Below are 22,713 nucleotides of genomic sequence, written 5' to 3' on the forward strand. Positions count from 1 at the left end.
GAGCAGAAGCAAGCATTGAGCTCCTGGCAGAGCTCGGCAGCCAGGCACAAAGCACCTGTGGCAGGCAGACTTCAACACCCAGACTTAATCCCTCCCCTAGAACTGGAAAACACTTAGGTCTATCCCAAGCCAATGATTTGTTTTGGGAACACCAAAAATAATCAGTATTTTTTCCCTCATCACCTACATTCAAAGTTCTAACATCAGAAATGACTATTCTCAAAATTACACATCAGAATATAGTTGAAGTCTTTTACTTATATTTAAATGTTTTAATATGTAATAGGGACACTAGGGAAATACTAAGGAATATTCAACTCCACTGAGTTAACATCTTTCCAGCTTTATTCCTATCTAGGTCCTGTCTTAAAAGAGACAGGCGGGGACTCCTAAGAGGACTCCCACAGAAACAAACTCAAAGGGCTTATAAATTTCTGGATTAAAAAATAAATTTGAACATACTTACTTATCTACACCCCAACAACTAGATACCCAACTTTCTTCTAATTATCAAAGAATAAGATCCCAAAACAGATTATGCCCAAAGCTAAATTTTCTCAACGGCAGGCCAGGAATCCTCCAAAGATAGTCTAACCAATTCCACGTTAATTTAGACTAGATCCTACCCTTTCCCCGGTTACCAGGAGAGAGAGTAAGAAGACAGAAGGAAGAGAGACAGATGTCACCTTCGAGTAGTGTCACTTCCCACCACCCACTGCGGTCCTGCTGCAGAAAAAGAAAAAAGAAAAGAAAAAACAACCAATCTCACGAGTGTGCCATGTGCTACAGTAGGAAAAGAGAACCCATCACCACCAGAAAAGACGACAGTCCGATATTCAGACCTAGGTGCTCGCATGGAATGATAAAACCACTAAAACCACCTGTAGAGCTGAACAGGGTCAAATACTTAGCCTAAGGAGTGTATTCTAGTAACATACTGACAAAAACAAAAGACTTCTGCCAGAGAAACCTGCTGGAAACTGAAGGCACTGGAAGAAAAGTACTTAAAAATCATCTCAAAATGTTCTCACATTTTCAAATGTCCAGGGAAAACAGTATACATGAAACTTACCAATATGAACAAACTATCCAAATAAGTGTTAAAACTTCACATAAAGCCGGGCAGTGGTGGCGCACGCCTTTAGTCCCAGCACTTGGGAGGCAGAGGCAGGTGGATTTCTGAGTTCGAGGCCAGCCTGGTCTACCGAGTGAGTTCCAGGACAGCCAAGGCTATAATACAGAGAAACCCTGTCTCAAAAAAACAAAAAACAAAACAAACAAACAAACAAACAAACAAACACCTTCACATAAAGAGATTAATAAAACACATACACAAATTGGGGCTGGGGATGTAGCTCAGGCAGCAGAGTGCTTGTCTAACATGCACGAAGCCCTGGGTTCCATCCCAGCACTACAAACACTGGCTCATGCTTGTAACTCAAGGTAGTTAGAACCAACCTAAGATACATGAGACTCTGTCTTAAAACATACCCCACCCAACCCTGCACTAGTCAACAAGTAACTTTTAGTGCTTATTTGCCAAAACCCAAACCTTAAAAAGCACTTAAAAATTAAAGTTTACCTCTTATAAATATTATCTAAGATTACTCAGCAAGGGTTCTGACACTCTCAATGTAACCACCTCCTCTTCTCTGTTGAACAGAAAGGTGGCAGATCTGTAAAACCAGCATCTGGAAGACTGAGGCAGGATTAAAAGTGGATACTACCCTAGAATACATAGCACAAATCAAACCATCACCAACAAAAACCAACAACCAAAAGAAACATGGACTTAAGAATTCTGAAGAAATGGGGCTGTAGACATGGCTCAGCAGTTAAAGCCACCTGTTGCTCTTATAAAAAGATCCAGGTTTGAGTCAGAACACCTATACTGGTGGTTCACAGTCTTCCTTAACTCCAGTTTCTAGGAAATATGTTCTCTTCTGCCATTGAAGAGCACCAGGCAAGTTTGGTGTACTTGCATGCATGCAGGCAAAACACACATATTTAAAAGAAAAAAAATCTGAAGAGCTATGACAACCAGACATGGTAACTCACACCTGTGATCTCAGCAGGAGGAGGACTTGAGCAGGAAGTCAGTCACAGGATGGAGGCCAGAGGGACTGCCTCCTTAGTCAGTTCTATCTAGGACAACCAAGGTTACAAGAGCAGGGCCCCTCCAGAGGGAGATAGGGAGGGGGTAAAACTTATTACGAAGCAGCATTCTCTGTAAAAGCCACTCTTACTATATACAGCAGCCCCACCAATGTTACCTTCTAATACCTGCTGATCCCACTCTGGGGTCTCTATGTTCACCATCATGTATGTACTAGAAATGTGGCCCTCTTCAATAGGTACTGACTCTCCTGCTTTTTCTTTCTGTTTTTCTATCACACTGGGGATTGAGCCCAGAGTCTCAGAAATACTTGGCCAGTACTTAACTACCAGGCTAGATTTTTATTTTTCTTCTTGAGGTGTCCAGTTTTCAAATTGCCCCTTCCTTGTTTCTGATGAAGAGACAGAGCTAGGACAGCTGGAGGGACCCAGCGAGCCAGCATGGCTGTAAACACAGGTCTTGCTTTGCCTACTTTTTTGCTCTGATCTTGCACTATTGTTCTGACCTCCACTGCTACCCCACAAAAAGAAGCTAATTATCAGTATTTACTTTATAGAAAGGAAAAAAAAAAATCAGAAAGCCAAAGGATTTGTTTTTACATTCTTATTTACTTTTGTGTGCATGTGCCAAGGCACGTCTGTGACTGGCAGAACAACTTCCAGAAGTCTATCTTCTTATCCAGCATGTGGGTCTCAGGTTCAAATTCAGGGGATGCCTTTAGCTGCTGAGAGTTGATAAGATAACAACAAAACTCCTGAGGGAAGAAAAGGCCAATGACAAACTAGAAACATGTTTGGAATGGAACTGCAATGAGGCTTCATAGCAAACAAGGTTTCAAGTTTAACCTAATCAGTTGCATCTACTCTTTAAAAAAAAAAAAAAAAAAAAAGGCTTACTTGAGGTCTAGTTCATGTGTTATCAACAACTAAGAAGCAAGAAATATCTACCTCCAAAGAAGCAGAAAAAACAGTCCTGTCCTGAAACTCAGGCTTGGCTCTAACTGTAAAATTTAGTCCTGCCACTAGGTGGATACAGGCATCAGGTGCTCCATCAGAATGCATCCACATGAGGAGGCTTCCCCCCACCCCTGCTATGTCCCCTTGGCGTCCATCCCTCACTAGAAAACCCCGTCCATCCCTCACTAGAAAACCCCGACAGAATTCAGGAGATACTTGGGGTTTGAGTCATAAAAGAAACACACAGGCTAGGGTCCAGGAAAGATAGCGCTTCTACCAGGTCCTAGGGTGAGGGCAAGCCTTCAGGACTTCTGTTCCATTCCCTGGAGACCACTAAGACAGCTTAGTTTATTCTGGGGTTTCATCTTTTAGTGAGGCCTGGCTGAATCCTAAGCTGTTCAAGGGACTCAGTTTACACACCCTTCCTTTCCTAGAAGTCCCTATACTATCAGGACTTGAGTGGTCTTGCAGGGAACCAGCTCTCTCATTCTGAAGCCAGGCATCTAACTTAATTTCTTCATCAGCTTAGCAAAGACTACCTCCTAGAAAATCCCAGGGCTTTTAAGTTTGTCAGAAATCTGGGATAAAGACCAAGTTCTTCTACATACACCACCGGCGTCCTCAAAACCTGGATACACACTGCCTGTGGTGCCAGCATCTAGGGGGCTGGGCAATGGAGGCCTCAAAAAGACAAAACCAAAACAAAAGCAGCCTTGGGCACACGCCCTCAGCATGTTTTAAGCTTGTGATTTGATTCATCACTTTGAAAATGTTCTAGTTACTCACAGAAACCTGACATGAAAGCTCTCCTCACATGATTCTGGGACCAGAAACTTTTACTTGGTAAATAATCATTTTGTTTATAGTTTTAATTTTTTTAAGGCAGAGGCAAGTATACTTACTTCTTTTTTAAAAAATTACAAGGATCACACTAAGTTTAAAATGTTTAATCTTTTAGTTTGAGTTTCCTGCATGTGCACATCAAATCCTATCCCCCACCCTCTCCTTTCACGTGTTTATTTTATTGTAGTGCAACTACTAGAATGCTGACCCACTGATTTGTGAGGTTTTGTGCAAGCTATTAGACTTTAAACAATAACAAAGAAAAATGAAAAAACCTAAAACTAAAACAAAAATGTTATCAGGATATGGTTTACCACTTATATTCAATGTACTATGTAGCTTACCTGTTCCTAGTATGTCCAGATTTATCACCCTAAGACATTTTAGAATATTTTCAACAAGATCTATATCCCACCCCCTCCATACTCTTTTTCTTTATCCTCTACCAGCCCCTGCAATCACTAATCTACTGCATAAATCTTTATATAAACTTACCTACAGAACTACTTTAGGTTCATCTACATCTAAGCATGTATGTGCACTTCAGGGTTTTTGTGGCTAATAGTCCACTGCACGGATGTACACTTCACTGACCTTTGAACTACCACTACAAACTATGCTAGAATATCCCGCATGCTGTGATGGGTATCACTGTTTCATTTCTCCAGGTTTCTAAGTCAAACTGCTGGGTCATATGTACTTCTATACTTAGGAAGGTATCTTTCTCCACCTCCCCACCTCCCACCTATCCAACTAAGGGCCCTGTGGTGTGGGTAAGCACTCTGTAGCTGCGTGTACCTTCGGTCCTGTTTAGCATTTTGTCTTAGTGATTTGCAGTGCTGGGGACAGACTTCAGGGCCTTTTGAATGCACATGAAATGTTACATGAAACCATGACTCAAAAGACATAATATAGTATTACAGCTAGGAACCTCCGTGACCTTGGCTTCTCCTTGCTTTAGGTATATATATGAATATATACATAACCCTACAATCATGAGTAAAGATTTTAATGTACCTTTGCTAGATGTCCAAAACTTAAATGATAGCAAGGACAGCAAGTATTGTTCAAACACAACCAAGTTGCTTAAGACACAAAGAACTTTGTAGTCAGTCATCAGAAAACCACTCACTCATCAAACCTGAGCATTTACCCCTAAATTAACCATGAAGTAAATGGGGGTGGGGGGAGGTCTGGAGGTAGGGATCAGCTAGAGAGTGAAGCAATAAAACTCCAGCTCAGCAAGTGTGAGGCCCTGGGTTCAAACCCAGGCATCTCTTGTACCCCCCAAAAAACTATTTTTAAAGATTCTAATTAAAATACAAAGTTAAGTACCAGGCAGGTATGGTGGCGCTGGACAAGTGGTTCTATGAGCCTGGTCTACAGAGTGAGTTCCAGGACAGCCAGGAGTGTTATACAGAGAATTTTGTCTGGAAAAACCAAAACCCCAAAACAAAAGCTGGGCTGTGGTGGCACACGCCTTTAGTCCCAGCACTTGGGAGGCAGAGGCAGGCGGATTTCTAAGTTTGAGGCCAGCCTGGTCTACAGAGTGAGTTCCAGGACAGCCAGAAAAACCAAAACCAAACCAAAACAAACCCAACAACAAAAGAACAAAAAACAAAGGCATGGTAGCACAAAAGAGTGTAATCCCAGTACTTAAGGGGCTGTGGCTGAAGTTCAAGGTTATCCTTGGCTATAAGTTTGAGGCCACCCAAGGCTACATATGATCCTGTTTTTCAAAGAAAAAATAAAATAAAAAACAAGCAAAAAAAAAACTAAACAAGAAAACCTTTCATCTAAACTGAATTAGATATTATCAATAAAAGTTTAGAAAACTGTCTCTTGACCAGGCAGTGGTGGCGCACGCCTTTAATCCCAGCACTTGGGAGGCAGAGGCAGGTGGATTTCTGAGTTCAAGGCCAGCCTGGTCTACAGAGTGAGTTCCAGGACAGCCAGGGCCACACAGAGAAACCCTGTCTCGGAAAAAAAAAAAAAAAAAATCAAAAACAAACAAACAAACAAAAAAAAAAAAACAAAAAGAAAACTGTCTCCTGAAATAACCATTAGGCTAAAGTACATTTTTTGAAAAATCGGGCTGTGGATATAGCTCTATGGCAAAGCATATGCTTAGTGTGCCCAGTATCACTGAACCGAACACAAAGGGCTGGTAGAGTAGGCCAACAGGTAAAAGGTACCTCCCATGAAGCGTGACCATCTCAGATCAATCCCTAAAGCGGGGGGGGGGGGGGGGGGGGGGGGGGGGATAACTCCTCTCCCTTAAGCATATTATGGTACATGTGTACTTTCCCGTAAAGTAAATAAATGTAAAAAAGCAAAACTGTGAAATACTGAAATAATAGAAAATCCAAACTAGGTGGCTAAATCACAGGCCAAAGTAAGATCTCTAGTCTAAATGTGTTCACTAGAGCTGGAGAGATAGATGGCTCAGTCACAAGCACTTGTAACTCCAGTTCCAGAAGTATCCGATGCCTGTGATCTGTCCTGGCACCTGTACTCATGCATATTCCCAACCCACACCCATGAAAAATGATAAAAAAATAAAATAAACTTAAAAATGTATTGACTTAAAAAAGTAAGATGAACAAATGTCAGGTTTTTAGTAGTGTGAATTCGACTGGGGATATAATATAGCTTAATTTGTAGAGTGACTGCCTACCATGCAGGAATCCCAGGGCTCAATTCCTAGGACAGCATGAAACCAGGTGTAGTAGCAAAAGCCTGTAATCCACCACTCTGGAGGTAAAGGCAGGAGGTTGGTAAATTCAAAGTCATCCTAGGCTATTTTCAGTTCCAGACAGTCTGGGCTACAAGACTGCGCTTAGGTTAAAAAAAGAAAATAAACATTATTAGTTAAGACTTAAGGTAGGGAGGCTGGAGAGATGGCTCAGCGGTTAAGAGCACTGACTGCTCTTCCAGAGGTTCTGAGTTCAGTTCTCAGCAACCACACGGTGGCTCACAACCATCTGTAAAAAGACTTAAGGTAGAAACACAGGAGTAAAGCTTGGACTAAACCTAAACCCTATCTCCAAAACAATAGAAAGAGAAACTGAAGAGAAAGCAGTAGTTCTGAGCACTAACACCCACAGTGGTAGTACCCATGGTGGTAGGCAGAGACAGACAAATTGAGTTTGAGGCCAGCCTGGTCTGCATAGTCAGTTCTAGACTAGCCAGGGCTACATAGTGAGACCCTGTCTCAAAACAACAGTGGGGACAGAGTTCAGTAATACAGCACTTACCTAAAATACACAAAACTATGAATTTAATTTCCAATAATGAACGAATGAAAACACATACACTAAACTAAAAAATAGAATTTAAATATTTTAAAAAATGAAGAAAAGCACAAATAGCTTTTAAAAATGTACAAAAATAACAAAACAGTTGTGAAGAGGCAGCTCAATCAGTTAAGTTGTTTGAACTTCCAGCTTGGTGGGTGTTGATGTTCCTGCCTCTGATCCCAGCATTAGAGGCAGAGATAATCAGACACCCAGAGCTCACTAGCCAGTCAGTCAGCCAGCTAGCCAGCCAACCTAGCCAAAACATGAGCTCCTCACAGACACCATCTCAAGGCAGTAAGGGGCTGAGTAACAAAGACAACCAGCACTCTGTTTGTTCTAGCTTCCAAATGCACTCAGTCATAGGAGTGCATACTCTGTGTTCACATGCATACAGAACACATATGAAAGCTGTTGCAAGAGCCACAGGGGTCTAAAGTCCCAGCTCTGCAGAGGGAGAGCCAGGCAGAACCCTGGAGCTCACTAGCTGGTCGTCATATCTACTTGTTGAGCTCCAGGTCAGTGAAAGACTAGCTCACAAAAAACAAGATGGGGGCTGGCAAGATGGCTTAGTGGATTAAATATCTGATAGAACCAACTCAACAAAGGAATCTTCTACCCTTCACATGCCGATAAAACTTAGAAAAAGCAATCTATAAATCTCCACACTATGGAATTTTAAACATTTATTCAAAGGATTTAGCCAAATTTACATATACTGGTATTGAAACACAGGCAAGACATAGTTAAAAAAAAATTTTTAAAAAGACATAAGCCTCCAACAGACCATCACATTTGACAAAAGTCATTCATCTATACGATCCCACGTCCTACTGAAGACAGCCTTCCCAGTAAATCTCTATGCCCACTGTTCTACATGCATTCTAGACATTTTTACAACAAATGAAACCATCTAGTATGTACTTTCTTCAGTGAAGCTTTCTTTCCCAATCAAATTATGAGTTTTATTTTGGTTGTAGTTTTTCAAGACAGGGTTTCTCTGTGTAGTCTTGGCTGTCCTAGAATTCTATCTGTAGATTGGGTTGGCCTCAAATGCAGTTCTACCTGCCTGTGCCTCCTGCCTGCTGGGATTAAAGACATTCATGTTTTTGTTTAATTAAAAAGTTCTCACAGTGTAGCTGTGGTTGGCCTGGAAGTCCCTATGTATACCAGGGTAGCCTCAAACTGCCAACTGCTGGGATCAGAGGTATGTGCTACCACACTCAGCAACATCCATGTATTCTATGCCCTTAATACATTTCTTCTTACAGCTGAGTCATATTCCACTGTGCAGACACTTGTTTGTCTATTCTCCTACTGATGGACACCTGGGCTGCTTCTAGTTTAGAGCTATTATGAACAGCATCCACTATGCACATTCTTCTACAAGTGTTTTTGTGGACATGTTTTCATTTCTCTTGGGTAAACACATAGGAGAACTGATGTTATAAGAAGCTGCCTGACTTCTACCCAAAATAGATACACCAAGTATCACATGTTTAAAAGTACTAACAGTTAATAGTAACTGCCCAGAGAAGCTGGGAGCAACAGACCTACTGACGGATAACTGCAAAACTGCAAACAACTTTGCTATTTCTGTTACATGAGAATAGGAAACAGAGTCTGCATGCCACTGAGACCAGTTCAAGATTTTTTCCTTTCCTTCCTTGCCCTTCTTTTGGTGATAGAGGGTTTGTTCTCATGCAGCCCAGGTTGACTTCAAACTGTAGCAAAGGATGGCCATAAACTTCTGATTCCTGCTTCCTTCCACCTCCCAATTGCTACATTTACAGGTGTACACTACTGAGCCTGGCCACCTCAGTATTTCCTGAGTCAGTCTACATAATGACTACTGACTTAATGTCTAGTGTCAACAGTTGAAACTCATTTTTGTAAATAAAAAACTGAGAAGCTCACACAATTGCCATTCACTTGGAGTAGCAACTAAGCTACAGAGCCTACAATACTCATTTGGTCCTTCAAAGGTTGCTGCTTTCTAGCTAAAAGCATTTGCACAAGTTTCATATAGTGACATCTGAAATTACATACCCTTTCCCTTTATAGGGGAAACTAAGACCAAGAAGCTTTCCAAAGAGAAATCTAAGCTTAGACACAGATGTGGAACTGAAATTCAGGTCTGTATTCTGTCCCAGTCTGATCATCTCAGGGAACTTCTCAGAGACATCAAAGAGCATATATGTGAGTGGGTTCATCTTTATTATGATGCTGGAAATCTCAAAACCAGTGCTGAATTTAGTGGCACACACAGTAATCCTGCAGACTGAATTACGCCTTCTAGTACAACGTATGCCACAAAATTTTCAGTGTAGAGCTAAAACAACTCAATATTCTCGGTTTTACTTCAAAGACTAAATAAATCACAAGCTGAAATTTGTTCATGCAAAAAAGTAAGTGCTGACTACACACTAGATGCTATAGGGATATAAATGCAGGTTTAAAAACGGGTTTAGTTATTATTAGAAATAAGTGGTATTTTTTCACTGATCAGAGTACATACGACTTGTGGCAGATCTAACACACAAAAGAAATGTTACAACTAAAGGAGAATGAATATGCAGAGAATGAACAGCATGGGGAAAGGAATAAGCTGGCCGTTCCAGACCAGGAGCACCAGATACATCAAGATGGCTATTACATGGGGTGTTGTGATGGGAAGGGAATAAAGTAGAAATTATAGGATATAAGGTTGAAAACAGCTCCAATAAAGAAGTCTGGAATGCCATGCTACCTAGAGCTTCCTGGTGGTGGTGGCCAATGACAGGAGCACAGTCGAGGCTGCAGCTAAGAAACAATCTGGTAGCAGTTAAGGCCACGGTGATTTAGATCACAATGCCTGCAGGTAACTGCTTGGCTCTTTCTGGACATGCATCGCAGTTGGTTTTGTTGTCTCCCTCACTCCCTAGGCAATGAACATTAACCCAGGTATACTAATAAACATACCAGACAAGCATTTTACCACTAGGCAGACAAAGTTGGGAAGCTGTTATCTACTTAAACTAGAATTATTTGAAAAGTTATAAATTGGGGGTACACAGAGTTTGCATAACTCCTCAAAACTGAGGACAGAGTGACACACTAAGGGCTAGTGATAAATCAGCTTCACTGATAGCTAACTTTAAAGTTTAAACAAGCACATGGAAGCTAGAGAAGGCTCCTACCTATTAAACAAAGCTCTATTAAATAAACCTCCAGGTAGATAGCCTGGGGTGGAAGGAGACTTATGAAAGTCAGCAGAGGCTGAGAAAGAAACAGGAGCCCTGGATAATAACCGTTTCTATTCCTTTTATCAGACACACAACTCAACACAAGCCACAAACTTAACCAGGCTTCCCTTCAAGAGTGAAGTGGTGATTTATGCCTATAGTCCTGGCATTTGGGAAGTAGAGATAGATCAAGGTTTGAAACTAGCTTGAGCTATATGAGTCCTTGCCTCAAAAACAAAAAAGAGTTAAGTAAACTTTTAAGAGTTCCCTCTTACTCCAGTGATGGAGATGAACCCCTGGCTGGGTCTTGGGCTCAGCCACTGGGCTATACCCTTAGCTCTAAGGTTGTTTTGTTGCTGTTTATTGTTTCAAACAAACAAACAACCACACTGAAGTTCTATGAAAACCAATCAGTACAGTAGAAATAGGAGAGAAAAATGTGCAAACACCAGTAGTACAATTATACCATGGGACATCAAAATATTCAACATTCAGAACATTATTAGGTTCACAACCATCTGTAACACCAGCTCCAGGGGATCCAACTTTTAGCCTCTGCATGCATGTATGTGTGCACAATCTTCATCCCCACCCCACCCTACCAAATAAATCTTTACAAGGAGCCAGCAAGGTATCTCAGAAGTAAGGATGCCTTGCCACCAAGCTTGACAAACTGAGTTCAATCCCCAGAACCCACAGAGTGGAAGAAGCAACTCACCAGTTGTCCTCTGACTTCCACATGTGAACAGTGGTGCACATACTTAGGCCTGTGCATGAGCACGTATCTCCCACCCAGGTAACAAATGTTAATAATAAATATAATAGTAGTATTAGTAATAAATGGAGTAGTTTATAGCAAGGCTAAGGGTGCAGTTTCATAGGAGTGTTCAATGCCCTGGATTGGATTCCCAGCACTGGAAGTGGAGAAGGAGGTGGGGGTGAGGAGCCAGCATATGGTCTAGTTAACTAATAGCAATGACATACAAAACCAAAGGCCAGTGAAGAAGTTACGGGGTGCTGGAAGAGTGCTTGCTTAGCAAGTACAAGACAGCCCTGGGAGGTGGGTGATGGCAACTACAGTGTTAGGAAAGACACAGGAACTTAATATGGTCTGGGAGGTTAACATCTACCAAAGAGCTTATTTTTGCCTCTGGAGACCAGGCTATCAAAGCTGACATCTAAGTAGCCAGCCCAGGCTGGAATGGAGGGGTTGGAGAGAACGACTAGGAATTCAAGAGGTGACAGGAGAGATGAGCTAGAGGATGACTATTACAAAGTCAACTACATAGGTGACAAGAAAAATAAAGTGGTAAATAAGAATACTTAATACATTAAAATATATTAACTAAGCTTTGAAAAGACAAACTAAGTCATTCTCCTTAAATATGGAAATGAGAAAAATCAGCTATCTAACTATACTTTAGATATTACAGGCTTTAGATTTTAATTTACACATAGGTTACTAAGCACATACAGGGTCACAGACGTGTGTATGTGTGCGCGTGCATGCAGGCAAAATACACATAATCTAAATGTTTTTTAAAATAGCAAATGTAAAAAAAAAAAAAAAGTAATGTTTTTCTTTACTACAATCAGTGTTTAACTAGTCCTTCACCAAATGTAATGATAAACCAGGGCAAAATTGTTACTGTAGGTAGGCCTTTAGGCCTCGGCTTTGTTTTGCTGACAGGGTCTTATTATGTAGCTCTGACTGTCCATGAACTCAATAAGTAAACTAAGCTGCCCTGGAACTTACAGTAATCCTCCTGCCTCTGCAATTGCATCCCCAAGTAATGAAACTGCAGGTGTGGGCCGACACACTGACCTATAAACAGCTTTTTAAAATATGATAAAATGAATTAAAAAAAAAAAAGAACAAATAAATAAAAGCCACCCTTTAATACAACTTTAATTCTGGTAAAAATTTCAGAAATCAACCCTGGGGTAAAGAGAAATAGAAAAATCTAATAAACCATTTTGGGAGCGAGGATCTTTAACAATATTAAAACACATACAATCGACTATTACAATGGTTCCTATGATGGCCTTCCCTCCCATCAACTATGGGTCGACTTCCTGGACAGTTTAGGAATTATGTCCAACTCCTGGGTGACATCATGCAGTGCTCTGGGGCCACCCTCCCCCACTGTCCTACGTTTATAACCTGCACATAAGGTAAGGCAAGCCTTAGACTTTTTCAGAAGCACTAATATTTGTAAAGTTTCACAAATGTCCTACTTACTGGACAAAACCCACCATCTTATAAAGCTACATAACACTGGAATGAGAAACACATTTGCCTTCTCCTCCTCTACACCTGCACAACTACCATGAGACAGAAACAATCCTGGACAGAGCATTTGCTAAGGCATGACCCAGAATGGAAGCAAGTGACTGTCAAACTGGCACTCCATGAACCTACAATCAAAGAAAAAGTACATGAACAAGATGTAGTCAGCTACTAGTTATAGAGAATGCATGCTTAGAAATCAGAACCTTGAATTGTACGTTAAATTAATCTATGACATCTATCAACAGACAACCTAGATAAGATAATGATCTCCAAAGATCCCCAAGTGCTTACCTTCAATGATACCACACTGTGACATAAATCACAAAAACAAAACTTCTCATCAGGACTGTCACCTCACTAACTCACCCAGTGACTTTTCTCACCCACGTTTTGTGTACAGTCCCTGTTGGAAATGTATCCTACATGGGAGTATTTGAGACCTAATATAAATCTATTTTTTAAATAGTGTTATCTCTACACACAAAATACAGAGCAGTAAAAAACAATACTCTTCCTTACACTGTTTTGCTATTATACTCAATCATTTAAATGTTAATTGAAAGCTACATGTGGTAGAGAATGCCTATAATCTCAGCACTCAGGATGCAGAGATGGGAGAGCTTGAGTTTGAAACCAGCTGGACTCAAAACAACCAATAAAACTTAACTGCAACACATGGCACACTGCCTACCTTAATACTAGATGATAGCTAAACCTCACTACATTGCACAGGCTTAATGTTTGCAAAAACAGCCACCAGGCACTAAAATTTTTTGTTGATTTGTCAGAAATGGCAACTACTTATTTCTGGTGTTGTGTTTACTGTTCGTCTTGCATCTTGAGAAACTAACTCTAGGTCTACTTCAATCCCCAACTGCCTGTGCTTTGCAGGACTGCTAGAGAAACCAAATGAGAGGCACATAGGCATCCTGAGACTACTGTAACCCACTGTGCTATAGTATCAAACAAACTACATAGCAGCAGCTACTCCAGAGCTTCAGACAGCTGTTTTCAATACAGTAATGTGATGTGACATGCAGAATTTCCATTTTCTAAAATGTTTACAGCAAAACTATTTTTTAAATATGATTTAAAGTTTCTAGTGCACTTAAAGGGAAACACCTCAGATCAAGTATAATAAAACCAGAAAATAGGGACATCTTTATAGAATCTTGGGAGGCCTTTATACAAAACAGACTGAACAACTTTACAAAGTTAAAAAAAAAAAAAACCTGTAACTCTTCACTACCACCTACATTAAATTTATGATGGAGGAGTGGGGAACAACTAGAAATAAATATTTGCCCATATAAAGAGTTTTTTCCAAGGGAGAAAAAAGGTACTACCAGAAAATATAAAAGCAATCACAGAGTGCAGCTTCAGTGTTGAAGGCAAGACACCATCGCAGCCTTGCTGGTGGGAATGTACTTGAGAAACCTCCAGGAAGACACACTTCCAACTCTAAAAGGTCCATATGCAGCCTAGATAGCCTACTAGTGCAAACGGATCCCAAGGAAATAAATTTGGAAAAATGTACATACACAGGAAGAGGGGAAGTGAAGGAAGAACCAGTACGTACAACAACGAAGGGGGAAACAGGATGTTTATGCATCGGGACCCTAGTCAGGTAAACTACTAATAATAGTGGGGACATAGACCTAGCTAGCTAGACCTTTATTAACAGGGATGGTGTTTATAACATACTTATATGGCTATGATTTCTTTTAGCTAAAAGAAAAGGAACATTACAGAAATTGCAGAGACACCGGAATGTTAGGGGTAGGTCAGGCAGCTGGCTCATCCAGGGCCTTGAAGGTTTTAAGTAAAAAGCACCTCTCTCGGCAGAACGCCCCACAGGCACATAGATGTCCACATAGGCACACAGAGTCCACGTGTAGGTGGCCTTCTCCGTGGCAGACCCAACATGTCCAGAGACACAGCCTTCAAGGCTGAGGATTTAGTCCGTCTTCCTCTCACGCACATTCTTAAGGAGATGTCCTTGTGCTGGGTGGGATCTTCTGCACTGGCTTAGGATAACTACAATGAGATCAAAACTTACAATTTGAGCACAAGGATAATAAATACTGATTCTATAAAGAGGTCTTGCCTAATTCTTCCTAAGCTAACCCCAATTTTATTTTATGTTCCACTCCTACCCTTACTCCCACTTTGTACAGGTTATCTATTTAAATACATATTACCAAGGAAACCTATATATATCCTAACACAAAGATTAAAACAGCACTATCTGAGCTGCCATGATGGTCCACTCACGGAAGTGACCAAGAGGGCCACCAACAGACAGTTAGAGGACAGTCTAGGCTACAGTGATCCTGTAGGAGGAGAAGCCCTACCAAAGAATAGATATGAAGCTCTAGAAATGAAAAGGCAGCTTACAAAAATGAATCTCTCTCCGACACCCAAAAATCTCTTCAGTTCAAAGTGCACCCTAGAACAAGCAATCATCATTCTTCTCCCTTTAACCCTGGTGGAAGATTGATTTCTTCAGAACATAGCGAGCTCCCCCCACCCCCCCAAAAAAAGACAGCAATTTAAATAAAAATTGTACATGATTACTGGGCAGTTAGGCAAGGCATCTGTAAGATAATACAACCACTGGACTGGGATTAAAGGAGACTGGGCTCTTTTCTTGGCCCCATGGAATATGTAATTTTACACAAAATCACAACCTCCGGGTTTCATTTTCCTCATTTCTGAACTAGAAGCTGGAATTAAAACAAAACAAAACAAAACAACCCCAACCCTTCCATGGCTCCTTTCAGCTTGTGACAGAGTGTCAAGGAGCCTTGCACCCTAGAGGAGCTCACTCAAGTGAACAAGTTATTTTCCGAGCCATAGCTCATTTATGGTTTTCATGCTTCTCTTAAAAATGCCATGCCCCAAAGGCTCTCGTCTCTAAAGAATCTATTCTTGCTCAGAATGAAAAAGAAATCTGTCCTTATCCACTAACAAAATACTCCAAAAAGGTAAAATTGCTTAAATAAAAAGGCAATACATGAAATACACTTGTCCATGTTCACCTACATTTTTGAACCCTCACCTTAAAGCAGCACAAAACCCAGAAGACGGATTAACTTGGGTTCGCTATTTCTTTTTAAAAACAATGAGTTCGCGCAGAGAAAAGCTGCTAACATTCAACCATCACTCAGATGTTTTGAAGGCACGGGGGAGGGAGTGTTTAATAGGACCGTCTTTCCCCAAAGCAAAATCTGCAAGGCAGAAAAGCGCTGTGATCTCTGAAGAGGAGGAAGCCCTCTCCCAGCCGGCCTTTCTCAGTCGGAATTCAAGTGCATTTTCGCGGACAATGTGCCCCAGTGATTAACTCCCCGTCACACGTCCCTGCAACCCACACACGCCCGGCGCTCGCCCGCACTGTCCCGGGCGTCCGGGTGGCAGCGCCGCCGAGTCACAAGATAGCGGACAGTGGAAATTTCCTCTCCCCAGGCAGGCGAGGGGCAGGTCCGGCTTCCCCAGTCGGCGCGGCCCGCGCCTCCAGGGCGCGCGCCCCACAAAGGAGGCCCGGCCCGGCCCGCGGGTCTCGCTTCCGGCGCCGCTCGCGGCGGGAACCGGCAGCACGTGTGCCCCGCTAGGGCCCGCAAGGCGGCCGCCCAGCCTCGGAGCGGGGCCGCCGGCAATGAATGGGGCCGTTCGCCGCGCCGCCCGCCCCGCCGCGCGCTCACCCCAGCTCTTGGAGGTGCGCCCCAGAAACTCTCCGCTGGTCGGGTTGTAGATGAACAGCTTCCACTCGGCCAGGCTCTGGTGGAAGGATTTCTTCTCAGTCTTCGTCATGATGGGCGTGTGGAAGTTGAGGTGAACGGAGGCCGCGGGGCTGGAAGCGACGAGGGGCTCGGCGGCGCGTCCTGGCGACGGCGGCGGCGCAGCCCAGCGACGGCGGTGGAGGACGGCACGGCCGGGAACAACTCTCCGTTACGAGACCACTAGAGCCGACTGCGCCGCGCCGCGCCGGGCGGCCGCTGGGGCCCCGGGAGCCTGACGTCTCCGCCCGCCGCAGCCAATCCCCGCGCCGCTGGCGCGCACCGCGGCCGCTGCCTCCCGCCCGGCTGGGCGCGGCCCGAAGGGCCAGAGCCTCCCGGATGACCCCGCCCCCGACAACACGCCACGCCCACATCTCCAAGGTCCGCCCATGACACAAGAGCCCCGCCCCCAGCCCGGCCCCGCCCCAGCCGGGCTACTTGCGCCTGTAGCCCCCGCCCAGGTTTAAGGAAGCCAGCACGGCGGGGCTGCGGGCGGAAGTCTGCAGGGCACAGTGACCGGCAGGGTGGTGGCCCGAGGGAGGTGGGCGTAGGAGGTTACAGCGCTCTCCACTGGAAGCCCAGGCCGAGGCCGGCAGCCTGCGACGTAATGGTCAAAGCCTGGAGGGCGTCCTCGGTTTTCCTCCTGCAAACCGCCGTGCCGCGTGCTCCTAGGGGTTCTGTGACGTCTTTAAATGGCACCTGCTGCAGGGCCTCGGCAGCGTTTGTAGTGTCCAGCATGGACTAGCAGCTTTGGGTTGCCTGATCCGGGACTTGGGTCATGGCAGTTTTTTCTAAATATGCTATTGTTAACCAAATAGAGTACAGTATACTTTTTTTCCAGATTCAGTCGAGCATATCAATAAAATCAATATAAATGTTTTTCTAAGATTTCTGCTCACTAAAAGAAGCCTTGCTTTCTTCTTCTTCTTCTTCTTCTTCTTCTTCTTCTTCTTCTTCTTCTTCTTCTTCTTCTTCTTCTTCTTCTTCTTTTCTTCTTCTTCTTCTTCTTCTTCTTCTTCTTCTTCTTCTTTCTTCTTCTTCTTCTTCTTCTTTTCTTCTTCTTCTTCTTCTTCTTCTTCTTCTTCTTCTTCTTCTTCTTCTTCTTCTTCTTCTTCTTCTTCTTCTTCTTCTTCCTCCTCCTCCTCCTCCTCCTCCTCCTCCTCCTCCTCCTCCTCCTCCTCCTCCTCCCTCCTCCTCCTCCTCCTCCTCCTCCTCCTCCTCCTCCTCCTCCTCCTCCTCCTCCTCCTCCTCCTCCTCCTCCTTCTTCTTCTTCTCCTTCTTCTCCTCCTCTTCTTATTTTTTTGGCCCGGTCACTCCAATTGTTAACTACAATACTTGCTGGAGTATAGGGTTAGGGTTGTTAGGGTTAGGAACAGATGCCTGAACCACTCGGCTGGTGTTTTCTTTGCCATTGGTGGCCGCTACGCCTAGTCAGGAATTCAGGCTGCATTCTGAAATTCGGGATTTTAAAAGACTCAAAATGGGAGTTTGAGCAGAAGTTGAGGTTTTTTTTGTTTTGTTTCCGGAAAAGAAATGTTAAATAGCTTCTGCTCGATAGCAATAATGAATGAATAAATGCAACCCATTTTGTTTGCAATAATTTCATTAACCAAGCCTCTCATAAGCTTATGACTATCCAAAATACAGTCTGGTTTTGTTTGTGACAGAATCTTGCTGTGTAACTTCAGCTGACTTGACGTTGTGTATCTCAAACTCTCCTCCTCCTGCCTCAGCTTCCTGGGTGCTGAAATTACAGACATGTGCTACCAAGCCTGATTCACAGGGGATTTTTGTTTGCTTTCAACTGTTGTTTTTCTGGGGTTAGGGTTATTGGGAGAGGAAGGAACCAAGGGCCATGCACATGTGACAAGCATGTCATGAGCTGTATCCTACGCCTTTCAGTTATTTATTTGTTTGTTTTCAGATACAGGGTTTCTCTGTGTCGCCCTGGCTGTCTTGGAACTCACTCTGTAGACCAGGCTAGCTTCCAAATCACAGAGAGCTGCCTCTGCCTCCTGAGTGCTATGATTTAAAGGCCTGCACTCACCTATGCCTCCAGTTATTTTTTTAAGTTAATAACACCAGAAAGTTTTCAGATGCAATTTGTAGACTTTGACATGAAACTAGTATTAGAAATATGCATAATATTACCAAAGTATTATGCAAGAAGCCTAGAATGCATTTCTCTAAATTATAGGCAATGTTAAAAGCTAAGGAATGGAAATAGGTTTACCTCAAAAACTGAACTGCTCACTACGGTAACTAGAATACTGATCGAATTAACGATGTGCTTTTTAGTTTGGGAAAGAGGAAAGATACATCGTCTACCTGGAATGAAATATAAAAATATATCTGCTTATTTTGTGTGTGCATGTATAACAAGCATGCTTTAAGAAATAATTACCTGGTACAAAGAAAACATAGAAAACGACATTATGAAATGTTGTTTCAAAGATGTTAGTGACTGGCTGAGAGTTTTGGTTTTTGTGTTTTCAGTAGCCATAATATGGCTTTTATACTTAGTGTTTTGTGGTTTTTCTAAATAAGGGTTTAGATACAAATATAATTCAGTAAACACTTTCAAAACTCATGGCTAGTCTAGTCAGTATGGCAGTCTGTTTTAAGGGATTTTAATTTGGCAAAAATACTATACTCTACTCCAACAATATGGGACCTCTTTGTTTCTCTGTTCTGTGATAATTTAGCATGACCTGGAAGAGTAAACACTGCTGTCTTGGGATATTAGCCTGCTAAATATGAGCAGATGGAATATCACATTTGGTCAGTTATATTCCTTGTAGGTAACTGTCTCCTTTACAAGAGAAGTTGCTTTACCAAGGTAAAAAGCAGGATACCCACATAAATTTGAATTTAAGAGATGAATAATTGTCTTATACTTTTAACTTTTTCCTTTTTTATACGTATAGGTATTTTTCCTTCACTGTGTAACATATGTATACAATGCCCATGGGGCCCAGAAGAGGGCATCTCCTGGAATTGGAGTTACAGTTGTGAGCTGCCATTTAAGGGCTGGGAATTGAACCTGGGTCCTCTGGAAGAGCTTCAAGTGCTCTTAATTTCTGAGCCAGCTCGATAGTGCCTTATTTTCATTTTTTTAAAAAGATTAATTGTGTACGTATGGTAAAATTTAACTTTAACTGAGTATCCAGTATTTTTATCTGCTGAGTCTGACAGTGCTGCCTACCTGTAGAAGACACATATATGAATCTCACAGTAATAACAATCATGTTTAGATAACTGAGATCCTTGCCCTCAACTAAGTGGCACGTGTGATTTATTTCATAATCTTCACAAAAAAAAATAAATCTGGGAGTATTTACCTAATTTTATAAGTGAGAAAAACCAATGTTTTGAGAAACTAATTCACCTGTGGTCACAAAGACTCTCTTGTGCTGCCCAAGGAAGAAACCTTGGGTAGAGTCACCAAGTTGAGGGAATTGGAAAAAAGACCCAGTTGCAGACCACTTACAGGGTTGCAAAATCCATTGCCCACTCTCTATGGCTGCCCATAGGACCATTTGGCCCTTGATTTACTGAAATTCTTAAGTTCATTCCTGAGTTTTAGAAGCCTGTATAGGAAGAAGGGCTGTCCATCTTCTAGCCACAACAACTTCATAGCTGACATGATGTGGAATTGAGCTGCCAGAAACTTTATCCCTGAGAGAATGGAATTAAAATGTCCTGAGCCATGTTTGGGGGCATTTGCCTCTAGTCTCATCACAGTGGGGGAAGGAGCACCGGGAGGAGTTCAAGGTCAGTCTTGGCTACAAAGGCTCAACAACAAAACAAGATTTCCTTACAAACACAGTGCTGGCATTGCACTGTTTCTGACAGTCACGTTCATATACGGTTTCCACAGAGCAAAGCCATTTTCTATTTAACTTTTAAATAAACCTTTTGCAGATGACATCTCTGCAGTCTTACAGATTGCAGGACAGACACTTGAATTTGTTCATGATCTTAAGCAGAGCCTGTAATCCTAGCATTTGGGAGGTAAAAATAGGAAGATTGTAAGTTCAAGACCAACCTGGGCTCCATGGTAAGTTCAAAGCCAGCCCTGTCTCAAAATCTCAAAAAACTCCAAAATGACATGTGCAGCAGGGAATGGTGGCTCAGACACCTAATCCCAACAGTTGGGAAGAGTCTTGGTTACTTTTCTATTGTGGTGACAAAATACCAGGATTCAAGGCAATTTATAGAAGAAAGAATAGAGGAGTTGGGGGACTTAAAGTTTCAGAGGGTGAGAAATAACCATCATGGAAGGGAACATAGCAGCAGGCAGCCAGGCTCAGGGCAGAAAGAGAGCCAATAGTAACACACCTCCTCCAATAAGACCACACCTCCTACTGCTTCCCAAACAGTTCCACCAATTGGGGATGTAATATTCAAACACATGAGTCTGTGGGGCCATTCTCATCAGACTACCACACAGGACAACTGCTGCATATTTGAGGGCAGTATGGGATACATACTGTGTTCCAGGACAGCCTAGGCTATAAAGCAAGTTCCAGGATAGCCAGGGATAACATAGTAAAACCCTATCTCAAAAAATAAAAAAAATAAATAAAATTTAAAAATTTTACATGGTGGCTAGGCAGTGGTGGTGTATGCCTTTAATCCCAGCACTTGAGAGACAGAAGAGGCAGGCAGATTTCTGAATTTGAGGCCAGCCTGTTCTACAGAGTGAGTTCCAGGACAACCAGGACTATACAGAGTCATCCTGTCTCAAAAAAAAAAAAAAAAAAAAAAAAAAAAAAAAAATTACATGGCTCAGCAGATGGTACTTGTTGCACAAACCTGCCAACCTAAATTCAATCCTGGTAAACCCTCTTTAAAACTTCATAAAGTTTCCAACCTTTGCAAGTGTGTACATCCCCCAGCCACTCGATAATAAAAAAAAAAAAAAAAAAAACCTAAGGCATGAATACAGTATCTGGTTTGTAAAGTGCCCTAAAAATGGGAGTTATCATTTGCAGTTCTAGAGTTGTGCTTCTTGTGTTTTTCATATTACATTAAATTGTCTCTTAGGTATGTATGCATGCACACATGCCATGTTACCTTTACTCACGGCACCACATTATGGAGAATGGAGCCCAGGGCTTCACACATGACAGGCACTCCCCTTCACTGGACTACATCCCAGCATCATTGTTATGACTGTCACCCACTGGCATGGTGAGAGTGTGATCTGAGTGTGTCTCTCATAGGACCATGTTCCTAGTACAGCAGTACTGAGGTAGTAGACCATTTAAGAAATGGAACTTAGCTCTGGAAATAGCCTATTACCTAGTCTATGAGAGCAGTGGTTCTCAACCTTCCTAATGCTGTGATCCTATAATATAGTTCCTCATTGTTGTAGTGACCCCCCCAAGCACAAAATTATCTTTGTTTCTACTTCATAACTGTAATTTTGCTACTGTTATGAATTATAACATAAATATTCAATATGCAGGAACCCTGTGAAAGGGTTGCTTGGCCCCCAAAAGGGTTGTGACCCACAGGTTGAGAACCACTGTGCTAGATGGCCCTAGTATCTAACCCTCTAAATTGGTATCTATCTCTATTTGTGGATTACCACAACTTTGAGACCGCATCAGAGATTCTTTGTGCGTGAATGGCAGTACAGAAACTCATACCTGGTCAAAACAGAATACATGTATGTAGAACACATGGCCACATATAAGACTCTATAGCACAGTCCCTTCTCCCAGAACGTAGAGATCTTCAAGGAAGAAGAGGAAGAAAAAATGTAAGAGGCAGTGGTCAGGGAGGGCTACAATGTGTCTTCTGGGCACTCGTGGACTTGAAGCCCTGTGGTTGAATCCAGTCAACATTCCAACATTGAGAGGGGCTCACAAGAAACCACCCTAGCTGAGGATGATGAGCTGTTGACAGTTGTTGGTGGCTTCTGGAAGAGGGAGAGTCCATTTCCTCTAAGGGTGTGGCCCCCAGTAGGGTGACCACACTCCAGTGAATGGTCTGACACCCAGGAGTATTATGGGCAGCAGAAATTGAACTTGGTCAATTAGCTTAAAACGAGAAAACAAGAGGCAAGAAAACAAGGAAAAAAGCACACGCCTTTAATCCCAGCACTTGGGAGGCAAAGGCGGGCAGATTTCTGAGTTCAAGGCCAGCCTGGACTACAGAGTGAGTTCCAGGACAGCCAGGGCTACACAGAGAAACCCTGT

General features: G+C 42.5%; 1 protein-coding gene and 1 long non-coding RNA gene across 2 annotated transcripts in view; both read right to left on the reverse strand.

The window, feature by feature from the left end:
* The window catches only part of Atp1b3 (ATPase Na+/K+ transporting subunit beta 3), a 30,103-nt gene extending 13,290 nt beyond the window's left edge, over positions 1-16,813 (reverse strand). Inside the window, exon 1 of the mRNA XM_034484539.2 lies at positions 16,430-16,813. Within this exon, the coding sequence (XP_034340430.1) occupies positions 16,430-16,538 (109 nt within the window). The 5' untranslated portion in view covers positions 16,539-16,813. The remainder of the gene's footprint in view (positions 1-16,429) is intronic.
* Positions 12,327-16,423, reverse strand: LOC143435372 (uncharacterized). Its single transcript, XR_013105608.1, has 2 exons — positions 15,790-16,423; positions 12,327-14,765 (listed from the first exon to the last, which is right to left on the reverse strand). It is a non-coding gene; the product is annotated as an uncharacterized LOC143435372 (long non-coding RNA).
* Positions 16,814-22,713: the final 5,900 nt, after the last annotated feature.

This window comes from Arvicanthis niloticus, chromosome 21, assembly GCF_011762505.2.
Source record: "Arvicanthis niloticus isolate mArvNil1 chromosome 21, mArvNil1.pat.X, whole genome shotgun sequence".
In the NCBI taxonomy this organism is placed as follows: domain Eukaryota; kingdom Metazoa; phylum Chordata; class Mammalia; order Rodentia; family Muridae; genus Arvicanthis; species Arvicanthis niloticus.